General features: G+C 43.8%; 1 protein-coding gene across 3 annotated transcripts in view; it reads right to left on the bottom strand.

Moving 5' to 3' along the window:
- Positions 1–11,209, bottom strand: part of VTI1B (vesicle transport through interaction with t-SNAREs 1B) — a 452,048-nt gene extending 440,839 nt beyond the window's left edge. Inside the window, exon 1 of one of the 3 annotated variants that reach the window (XM_073609936.1) lies at positions 10,969–11,209. In XM_073609936.1, the coding sequence (XP_073466037.1) occupies positions 10,969–11,065 (97 nt within the window). In that variant the 5' untranslated portion in view covers positions 11,066–11,209. The remainder of the gene's footprint in view (positions 1–10,968) is intronic. The other 2 variants (XM_073609937.1, XM_073609939.1) reach the window with 2 other exon arrangements.
- Between the last annotated feature and the right edge of the window lie 938 nt (positions 11,210–12,147).

The following is a 12,147-nucleotide window of genomic DNA, read 5'->3' as shown; positions in this document are numbered from 1 at the left end:
ACTTGTTGCATCTTTCCCAAAAAGACACATGTCTGTATTCGATCAAAAGAGTGCTTCTACTAAATACTGAGCAAAGGAGTGTGAATACTTAGGACCATGTTATATTTCAGTTTTTCTTTTTTAATAAATCTGCAAAAATGTCAACAATTCTGTTTTTCTGTCAATATGGGGTGCTGTGTGTACATTAATGAGGAAAAAAAATGAACTTAAATGATTTTAGCAAATGGCTGCAATATAACAAAGAGTGAAAAATTTAAGGGGGTCTGAATACTTTCCGTCCCCACTGTATATGCTTAGTTATATCCAGCCCGCTTACCTGGTGGAACCGTCTTTTTTAACTCACCGGTGGACCCGGTGCAGTGGTTGGAGGAAAACAAGAAAGATCTCTATAAATCGGGGAAGATAAGGGACATGGGACGTGGAATTGTCTTGATTAGGAATATATGAGAGGGACGGGAGGGGATGGAGGGACAGATTGGTTGAGAATTTTTTTTTTTTTTATCCTTTTGGGACTATTGGCTCCCCCCCACCCTTTTTATTTTTCTTTCTTCCGGCCCTGTAGGAGAGAATTGTTTGATTGTTATTTGATTGTATAACATTACTATAATATCCCTATAATAGCACGGCAAGCAATATTGATTGTTTAATATAAAATGGAGTGGAGGAGAGGAACTACACTTGGGTCGAATGCTACAGAGGTATGTAAGAGTGGGAATAAGGGAGTATATGGGACTCCCACATAGGTTATACCCTACACGAAAACTGTTAATGTCATTGTTTGTGAAGAGAGAAGGGTGGGGGGAGGTATGGCAAGGTCACAGGTGAAGCCCTTAGGGTAAGCCCAGATGGACAGGGAGAGGGAGGGGGGCAGGGGTGAGGAGGTGGGGGGGACAAGGATAGGGTGGGGGGTAAGAAGCACACACCACAATAATTAACACGACGGATGACACAAAATGGGGAGAAGAGTGAGAGACGGGGGGGAGGGAGGAACATATAGACTGGAGAGAGTTTGAAGGGAGGAGAGGAGAGGAGAGAACAGGACTGGTAGACAGATGATTTTTTTCATTTTTTTTTTTTCCTTTTACTATTTTTTTTTATTATTTTACTTTTTGATTCATTTTTGATATTCACTCATGCAAGATAAGACATTTAGTATAAGGTCTTGGAACGTCCGAGGTCTAGGGGACACAATTAAGAGAGCTACGGTCCTGTCTGCACTGGAGGGGAGTGGGTCTGGTTTGCTCTGCCTGCAGGAGACGCACTTGACCAGTGCTACTGTGTCACAACGACGTAACCAGAGGTTTCAATCCCAATTTCATTCTGTTCACTCCTCCTATTCAAGGGGGGTGAGCATAATGATTGGGAGGGGAGTAGCGTTCCCCTGCAGGGAGTGCCGTATTGATGAACAAGGCCGATATATTTTCCTGCTTTGCTCGATTGAGAACAAACAATACGTATTGGCAAATATTTATACCCCCCCATTTAAGCTGGAGGTTCTACACAAATTGTTGGAATTCACATTGGATAAAGTGGGAACCCCAGTAATAGTGGTAGGAGACTTCAATGAAGTCCAAGAGAAGAGCCTAGATAGATTTCCAACGGGAAACAGACCCAATACAACAGGGGAGGGCCAGTTATCTCGATTTATGGAGGAAATGGGGTTGAGCGACATATGGCGAATGCGCTATCCACAGGAGAGGCAATACTCTTGCTTTTCAAGCTCCTACCTCACTCTCTGCAGAATAGACATGGCCCTAGATAATAGAGAAGCAACATCGTTGGTAAGGAATATAGAATATGGCCCAAGAGGAGTCTCAAACCACTCCCCGCTTGTATTGACAATGAATGTAGGGGGCAAGTCTCAGTTAAGAGAATAGAAAATCAACCCTTGCTGGCTGGAATTGATTGGCAATCCTGGAGAAGTGATGACCGGGCCAAAAGAATTTGTGCAAATTAATGCAGGTACAGCTCCATCCGGAGTGATTTGGGACTCCTTGAGGGCCCATCTCAGAGGTCTCTTGATCCAACAAGTGGCAAGAACAAAGGGGAAACCTAGAGAGTGGAAAAGAGTCAGTAGGAAAGAGACGACACAGGCAGAGAGGCGATATGTCGAGGACCCAACCCCAGACAGGCAAAAGGAATGGCTAGACAAGCAACAAGTCTATAAAATGGCCATCATAAGGAAGTCAGAGAATAGGCGAATATCCCAGAGACAGTGCCAGTTTGGAGAAGGGGAGAGAGTGGGGCGTATGCTCTCCCTGTTGATTAGATCTAACACCCCCCCTCCACTATTTGGGGGGTTAGGACATCAAGTGGGGAGATGTCCATTGATGCAACAGAGATAACACACACATTTAGCGAATACTACAAGTCTTTGTATAAGTCTAAAAGGGGAGCTAGTGGGGAAAACATGGAAGGCTTTCTTCAGGGAATAATAATCCCGACCCTGACTGAGGATAATATAGATATAGAGGCACCAGTGACCTTAGATGAATTACAGCGAGCAGTAGCCGGGATGTCCCACCAAAAGTCGCCAGGCCCAGACGGCTCCCGATAGAAATATATAAACGATATGGAGAGGTACTACTTCCAGAACTGCTGAAGACACTGGAATGGGCATTAACTAATGGGAAACTTCCCACGTCAATGTCGGAAGCTACTATCATTGTAATAAAAAAGGAGGGGAAAGACCAATTAGATGTTACCTCTTATCGCCCAATCTCATTATTATGCACGGATGTAAAAATCTTGGCCAAAATGCTAGCAACCCGTAAAAATAATTAATCCAGATACATCTAAAAGGACTAATCTCAGAGTTATATACTAGCTTGGAAGATAGAATAGTAAGTAGAGTAGGACCTTCTAAGAGCAGAGTGTGATGGGAGAGAGACCTGGGGGCAATGACTACGGAGGAATGGGACAGGGTCTTGAGACGAGGAGCACTGGTTTCAATCTCTCCTTCACAGAAAGTACTGCATTTGTTCTTAATACATAGTAGAGCTGCACAATTAATCGTCAAGAATCGTTATCGTGATTAATCGTCAAGAATCATTATTGCGATCTTGACTAAAGTGTTTCACAATTCTTTCTATGCAAAGAATTCTCTCTGCTCTTCTGAAGCCACAGCCCTCAAAAGAAAGGAAGAGAAAACCGGGCAGTCTGCCAAGAAACAAAACATTCTTTATCAGTTGAACTTAAGTATAAACATTGTAACAATTTGTCAATGGAATAGACTTCCTGTGTAAGTGAAAAAAGTTTAACCACTTAAACACTAAACCTTTTTTCTGACATTTGTTGGTTTCAAAGTTAAAATCATTTTTTTTTTTGCTAGAAAATTACTTAGAACCCCCAAACATATATATTTTTTTAGTAGACACCCTAGAGAATAAAATGGTGGTTGTTGCAATATTTTATGTCACACTGTATTTGCGCAGTGGTCTTTCAAATGCAATTTTTTGGGAAAAAATTACTTTAATGAAAAAAAAAAAAAAAAAAATCTAACCAGTAAAGTTAGCCCATGTTTTTTTTTTTTTTTTGTATAATGTAAAAGATTTTATGTCACGAGAATCGTGAGAGAATCGTTATCTTTTTATTCTAAGCAAAAAAATCGTGATACTCATTTTGGCCAGAATCGTGCAGCTCTAATACATAGAGTCTACTATACCTTGAAAAAAAATGTTTAAGCTCGGGTGGAGACAAAACGAGGAGTGCCCCAGGTGTAGGGCGACAGGGGATTTTATTCACATGATATGGAAGTGCCCGAAGCTATTTAGATACTGGGTGGAGATAATAAGATGATGTGGAATCCTCCGCTCAAAGATGGGCTTAAACCAAAGTGCTTGTGTATCATTACCTCCAGGAAGAGAAGAGCCCTAGGTGCTGGCTAAATGCTGATGCAAGTAGAAGAGAACAAGAAGACCTGGACAGCCGCACACCAGAATAGATAAATCCATCTTTTTATTCAAAATACAGGATCATGGGGTACACAAAACACGATTGTGGGGTGGTACAAAAATAGCTGATGCGTTTTGCACTTACACCAAGTGCTTACTCATAGCTCGAGTATGCACTTGGTGTAAGTGCGAAACGCGTCAACTATTTTTGTACCACTCCACAGTCGTGTTTTGTGTACCCCAAGATCCTGTATTTTGAATAAAAAGATGGATTTATCCATTCCGGTGTGCGGCTGTCCAGGTCTTCTTGTTCTCTTCTACTGGGTGGAGAACTGGCAGCCAAGACATACCTACTAGGGGTCATGGAGATAGGTAGCTCCCGATTAACATCATCGAAGTAGTGCTAAGCTGGCTATATCAGGCGAGAAAATTAATCGCTCAGAAATGGCAGGCGCAGATACCCCCGACCGTGAAGAATTGGGGAGACTATCAACTCAATAGTTTGGAGTGATGGGTAGTGGTATACATCAGGCAAGGCAACTACAGGAAGTTTGAGAGAATGTGGAGACCTTGGTTAGATGAGATGGAGTGCCCCCTATAGGGGGAGGGTGATGAGTGGACGAGAGGGACTCCCCTTTTTCTTTTTTTTTTCCTCTTACTTTAGCCCACTGCTCTTACCATTGGGAGACCCGGGACGCTCTTTCCCCACACGTTTTTTTCCTTGGAGGGTCCTTGCTCCTCCCCAGGTGGCTTGGTAATTAATAGAAGCATATATATATATATATAAATAATGATTAAAGTGGTGTGGGTGAAAAGGGGGGGGGGGGGTAAATTAATAACATGGATATGTATTGTAAGTTAATACACAATATTTTATGATGTTGTATTTCTTTTTGATATTTGTGAAAAAATAAAAAATATTTAAAAAAAAAAAAAGAAAAATTGATACGAACCCTTAAAAATTGAAAGTGCACTCATGAATCAATAAAATAATAGCTTTGTGCAATGGTTCAAATCATTTGGTTGAGGGGGGAATTAGGGTTGTTTTTCAGGGGGTGGGCTTGGCTGCTTAGTTCCAGTAAAGAGAACTCTTAAGGCGTCAGCATACCAAGACGTTTTGGACAATTTCATGCTCCCAATTTTGTGGGAACAGTTTGGGGATGGCCTCTTCTTGTTCTAACATGACTGCGCACCACTGCACAAAGCAAGGTCCTGACCTCAACCCGATAGAACACCTTTGGGATGAATTAGAGTAGACTGCAAGCCAGGCCTTCTTGTCCACATCAGTGCCTGACCTCACAAATGCGCTTCTGGAGGAATGGTCAAACCTTCCCATAGACACACTCCGGAAGCTTGTTGACAACCTTCCCAGAAGAGTTTAAGCTGTCATAGCTGCAAAGGGTGGGCCAGCTCAATATTGAACCCTACAGACTAAAACGCCATTAAAGTTCATGTGATTGTAAAGGTAGATGTCCCAAAACTTTTGGTAGTATAGCTAGATTATATATATATATATATATATATATATATATATATATATATATATATATTCGTATTTATCGGCGTATAACACACACTTTTTTCCCCTTAAAATCAGGGGAAAATCGTGGGTGCGTGTTATACGCCGATCCCCGCTAATTGTGATCGATCAGAGCGATCGCCGCCGACATACACATAGCGTGTAGATTTAAATATGGCACCGCGGAGTTCGCAGGGACTCGGCGGAGCTGAACGAGCGCTGCCGAGATAACAGTGACTGGGCGGAGCTGAGATACACATAGCCGAGTGTACTCGGCTCTTCTCGGCGCCACTCACAGTCACGCCCAGTCACGCCATTTGACCTGTGTTATGTTCATCATAGGGCGGGCCTGGGCGTGACTGTGAGCGGAGCCAAGAAGAGCTGAGGACACTCGGCTATGTGTATCTCGGCTCCGCCCAGTCACTGTGATCTTGGCAGCGCTCGTTCAGCTCCGCCGAGTCCCTACGAACTCCGCGGCGCCATATTTAAATCTACACGTTATGTGTATGTTGGCGGCGATCTGTCCAAGCCTGTAATGTACAATGGGGGCAAAGCTGCACTGACAAGGCTGCACTGACCATTGGGGCAAAGCTGCACTGACAAGGCTGCACTGACCACTGGGGCAAAGCAAGCTGCACTGACAAGGCTGCACTGGGGCAAAACTGCACTGACAAGGCTGCACTGGGGCAAAGCTGCACTGACAAGGCTGCACTGGGGCAAAGCTGCACTGACAAGGCTGCACTGGGGCAAAGCTGCACTGACAAGGCTGCACTGACAAGGCTGCACTGGGGCAAAGCTGCACTGACAAGGCTGCAATGGACACTGGGGCAAGGCTGCACTAACACTGACAAGGCTGCAGATGGACACGATAAGGCTGCATTGATGGGCATTTTAATGTAAGTTTTTTTCCTTAAAATTCCCTCCTAAACTTGGGGTGCGTGTTATACGCCGATAAATACGGTATATTATATAAATAAAATATATTAAAAAAATGGATCAATCCCGATGTACCGACACCCTATCTCATTTCTTGAGACCTGGAAATGCCAGGACAGTACAAATATCCCCCAAATGACCTCTTTTTACAAAGTAGACAGTCCAAGGTATTTATTAAGAGGAATGGCGAGTTCTTTTAAATTGTAATTTTTTTGCCTCCATTTTTTGGAAAATGGAGAAATCCAAAACAAAATTGTTTTTTCACTTTTTTTTTTTTTTTTTTAAATACTGTCACCAGCGCAATAAAGCATCATCATATAACTGGTGTAGCAGTGATTAGGGACACTGACTGGTGACAGTATAAAAAAAAAATTATTCAATTTTTTATTTTATTTTTTTTACAAACTGTGACCAGAGCAATACAGTGTTACCATAGTAACACTGTACTACTCTGAGGAGGTGATCAAGATTTTATTTTTTTTAAACACTATGATAGCCCTGTTTTAGCTACCATTGTTTCTGAATGAAATCTATTCATTCAGTGCTTATTATTGTGATTAGCTGTGATTGACCACAGCTAATCACATTGTACAGATGGGGTTTAATTGGCCCTGCCTATACCATGTGATCACTGTGACCAATTACAGAGATCAACACAATAGTACACAATAAATGGCATGAATGGAACATCTATTGTGCACAATTTTAATGTGATCTGCTGTGATTGGTTCTAGGGATCCCATGGTACTGGCAGTGGGCCGGTACACTGATCTGTTAACCGCTGTGTGACAGATTGTGCTGCAGCATGGCCCCTGGGGCACGCGAGGCACATTCTGGGGAAGACATCATATGACATCCACCTAGAACTAGAGAGCGGGTAAACCCTAGTCCAACCTTGATGCTGAGTAAGGATGAGCTCCAGCATGTTCGCACAGCCCACGTGCAGAGCCTGCCAGGAAGTTGGCACTGCGTTGCACTAATCACAGGCAGTGAGACATTGTCCCGATGCGCGGCTGTAGAGATCGGGAAACGTCTCACTGCCTGTGATTAGCACAGCGCCGACTTCCTGGCGGGCTCTGCATGCGGGCTGTGCGAACACACCTGAGCTCATCCTTAATGCTGAGTGGTGCTACTGACCTGACCACACACTCTCAAGACTGCTGAGCCAGCATAATTTATTATTCCAGGTGTTGGAACACAGAGGGGGGAAATTTAACAATGCAATAACACTTTTCTGGTGGCATGAACCCTTTAAAATATGCTGCCCCAGAATAAAATATCGCTGCAACCTGTTTTGGTAGCTTTACAGACCAGTGAGGCAGATTTAAATCTGGTACACACTGGCTGAAACCGGCTGACATTTGGCCACTGTGTACAGCAGCCCGCCCGGCTTCTGTTAAATGGGCATGCACGCAAACCAGCAGCCAATTGGCATCCGATCAGCACTTGCAGCCAAGGGCTGCGAGCGCTGATCGGTGTGCTCTGGGGGGGGGGCATCCTCCTGTCAAAACTCAATAGCTCAGCTGGAAAATCGCTGTACTAACATCGCATAGTTAGCACAGCGAGTTCCTCCTTTTTTTTTTTTTCTGTTCAGCCCACTGGGTTGAACGAAAGAATAACTGCCTGTGTGTACCAGCCATTAGGTAGTTCCTAATAAAACCTCTTTTACAAAAATGGTGCTATTACTGTACAATATTAAAAATAATGACCCCCTGTTTGTAGTTAATGAAAGACCAACTGTACATACAGAGACAGACAGAGTAAATGTCTGCGCTGTGTAGCAGTCCACCTCTTCTCTTCCCCACCTTTCAATGGCTGTTAAAAGATAAGCGCATTTTAAAAAAAATAATAAATGCACATTTTTTGCAAGCAAATTATTTATTTTTCTTCCTAAGGATCCTGTAAATCATTGCACCCACGATCTATTGCAGACTCTCAGGATAACTGTCTGCCTGTACCTCCCACATGGGCAGGCAGTTACCTGAGAGCAGTAGGATCAATGAACCAGAGTACTCACCATCCCAATGGCTGACAGTAGATCAGGCATGCACAGAACACTGTTTTCAAATTTTGACAGCAGGTGCAGGGAGAAGGTCTCCCGTATGCGGTTACAGGGAGGGGAAGGATCAGGATGGAGAAAGGGTAGGTGCCGAACATGTTACACCCTAAATACAGGTGTAATATGTAACATGTTCAGAAAGGCGAACTTAGCCTTTGGGCTCGGTTCACACTGCTGCGACCCAAAAGTCCTCTGAGTTCCTTGCAGCTTTTGTGATTTAAAACATTGCAGTCTAAGGCACTCAAGTCAAACCAAAGTTGCAGAAAAGTAGCACAGGAACCTTTTTTTTTTTTTTTTTTTCCTCGCTGCAACTTGAGTCGCATAGATTAAGGTGGCACCCATTGATATGTGTTTTGACTTGTCATGCGACTGTCGCATGTCACATGATACGTCACAGTCGTGTGAATCAGGGCTTAAGGATTTTGTAAGCTTCACAGCAAACAGCCTCCTAGCATCCAGGGATGCTGTCAGTGGGCGCAGCCTGATGGGAAAACTGAGACACTAATTCCCCATCAGGTCCAGTCTCTCATTGTGATTGACAGTAGGCAGATTGGCTATAGAGCCAATAGCAGGATGTCTATTGGCTATGGATCCGCCCACTGCCTGCCTTCAATCAGGGACAGACCTGATGGGAAACAAGTGTTTTTGAATCCCCATTAGGCTTCAGCCACCCAGCTTTAAAAATCCTCAACTGTGCGACAGCTGCAGAGGTGGGGGAGCTCAGATACACCGAGGACAGAGGGTCAGTATGGACCATCCGGTCTCATTGTGCCTTTGCATGCGGTCAAAGGAAAAGAAATTGGCTGCACACCTTCACCGATCCAACAGATTTTTTGAACATGTGATGGACTGCCTGCAGGACAAGGACACAGACAAGGATGGAGGTGACGCGTTTCACCCTGACATTGTGCTTCTTCAAAACCAGATTTTTGAAGAAGCACAATGTCAGTGTGAAACGTGTCACCTCCATCCTTGTCCTTGTCCTGCAGGCAGTTCATCACATGTTCAATAAATCTGTTGGATCAGTGAAGGTGTGCAGCCAATTTCTTTTCCTTTGATCCCATGCTTACGGGCACAAGACGGGGCTAGCACCCAGTCCATCCTGCCTTGTGGATTACTATACCCACCTGGAGCAGCGGTTGTTTTTTTTTATCCTCCTTTGCATGTGGTGACTGCCCAAATTCAAGTACCGGTTTCCAAAATCAAGTATAGGGATTTGTCGCCTGCACTGCCATTTATCGTTTATAGGCATGTTGGAAGAGTCTTGCTGACACACTTTATGGATCTCCCTGAGCGTGCCCCAGCACTTAGCATCCCCCTGCCACTGCGCACTGCTGTAGTGTTCTGGGTCTCTCTCTTTGCTTTCTGAAGAGCAAAACATTGGCAAGGCATGTGTATACCCCCAGACGCTGCCTCTGCAGCTAAAGGTGTTAGCGGTTTGGGAGAAGTAAAAGCATGGCTCAACGTTGGGGTTTTAAGGCCGGTTCGCACTGCCCACACACTAACCCACAGCAGTTTAGTGTACAGGCAGCTTTCCACTCTGGGTGCAGTGAGCTGGTGGCAGGGGGTGGTATGGTGCGAGTTTCACCACTTTACACAGCTCCCTTTTTTTTTACCTATATTTTAGTGCAAAATTTATGTGAAGTGCACAAAAGTTTTAGGAGGAGGAAAACAAGAAAAAAATATTCTGAACCAAATGGTGTCGTAAAATATTTACCAGTGCCCATGAAATGCAGCCTGACCATTGCACATAAGTACAGCCTTACCTCATGTCATTCCATCCCCCTGACAGAAGACAGAGCAGCCTGAGCGGCTGAATGCTCAGTCTTCTGTCTCAGCAACAATGTCAGGCCCGGCCGGGAGAGCGCCCGGCGCTCACAGGGGCTTCAGAGGCCTGTCCTCCGCTCTCCTGCCTCTCTTCCAGCAGTGGCGGCGTGGGGCGTTGGCTGCGGGTGGGTGGTGCCAGCGGCGGGCCCAGTGCCTAGCATACATTCGCTCCATAAGACGCAGAGACATTTTGCCCCATATTTCTGGGGGGAAAAAGTGCGTCTTATGGTGCGGAAAATCTTTATTCATGTCACCATACACCAGCACAGTGTGTTTCACTGCTCTACGGTGACATGCGATTCTGCTCTGTGATAAAACGTAGCATGTCTGCATTTTATTGCAACTCTGGGTTGCGTTGCAGCAGGAACAGGGCACATAGAAAACAAATGCGTGTATTCTAGCAGTGACTGACATTCTTCTAGTGCAGACAAACGCCCTGGAAGAATGCCAACCGGTCAGCAGCTCATGCGAACAAGCCCTAAAATCACAGGTCTGTCTCACCCACAGGACACCTGCCGATGATGCATAAAAGGGCACTGAAGTAATTGCACCAAAAAGGAAGCAAACATGTTAAAACAATATAAATACAAGAAAACAGCAAGCAGAACCTATCCTATTAGCCCAATCCTTTTGGTATCAAATACATTTGCACCCACAAAAGAATAACCAATCACTTGGAAATGTTTACTCTGACATCTTAGTTTACACACTGCTCCCAATGAATGTATATTTACCTCCATTAAGATCCTTCAGCTTCTCGAGAATCTTCTGCAAATGTTCATAATGAACTCTAAAAGAATCGTGAATGGCCTCAAAGTGTTCAGAAGACATTGGAGGAAATGGATATAATCAACCACATCGATTTGCTTTTCTTCTTACAGCAATATCCAAAAATCTCACGTGACCATGTCGCGTTCACGTGATAGTGCCTCAGTTGCACCACATGACCGCTCACTAGCGTATTTCCTGTCGAGTACGTACTAGGAACTCCAGTTTAACAGAGCGCCCCCCTCTGTCAGAAGCTATGCGAAAGATTACATTGCCGAATGCGGTGTTTCGTCAGATATGGCGACCCGTCAGAATGTGTAACGGAAGTGACGTTCCGTCGCCGCCATCTTGCTACACCCCACACTCCTCCACAGCAAGGATACACTGAGAAGGGGGAAAGCGGACATCTTGTTACACCCACTGGAGTTTTGCATTTTACACTTATTTTAAACAGCAAACTGAGTTTATATAGTGAAATACAGTACTCCATGAGTACAGCCTCATCAGTGAAGGAGAAAAATTACCTGCTTGCAAAATTTTACAACAAATTATGAAAGAGGTTATTTTTTTTCCGAATTTTCAGTCTTTCATTTGTTTAGCAAAAAAATAAAAAAGACAGTGGTGATTGAATACCACCAAAAGAAAGCTCTATTTGTGTAAAAATAAAAAAATATGATAAAAATGTCATTTGGGTACATTGTTGCATGACTGCGCAATTCAAAGTGCAACAACACTAAAAACTGAAAATTGACCTGGGCAGAAAGGGGGTGAACGTGCCCAGTAGGCAAGGGGTTAATCACCACTGGGTTTTCGCTTTTTTTTTATTATTTCTTTAAAAAAAGACCAACGTTTAAAAAAACTTTGCAATTAAATCTTTGTTCATAAATGTATGCCAAAATGTATTCTGCTACATTTCTTTGGTTAAAACAAAAATGTATAGATTATTTACAGTAGTCTGTGTGAAAGTTATGAAGTCTACATACTATAATTATATATAAACACACACACATGCATACACACACACACACACTGTGACGGATCCTATCCCATACTCCGCTGAGTGATTCAGTAATACCGCTTCCTCCAGTCTGACCATTAGAGAGATATATTAATTATAGCTGCAGTGAATACAAGGCTAGCAGGTA

This window comes from Aquarana catesbeiana, linkage group LG13 (genome assembly GCF_042186555.1).
Source record: "Aquarana catesbeiana isolate 2022-GZ linkage group LG13, ASM4218655v1, whole genome shotgun sequence".
NCBI classification, from domain to species: domain Eukaryota; kingdom Metazoa; phylum Chordata; class Amphibia; order Anura; family Ranidae; genus Aquarana; species Aquarana catesbeiana.
The sequence above is the reverse complement of the archived record's forward strand: the minus strand, read 5'-3'. Positions and strand labels throughout refer to the sequence as shown.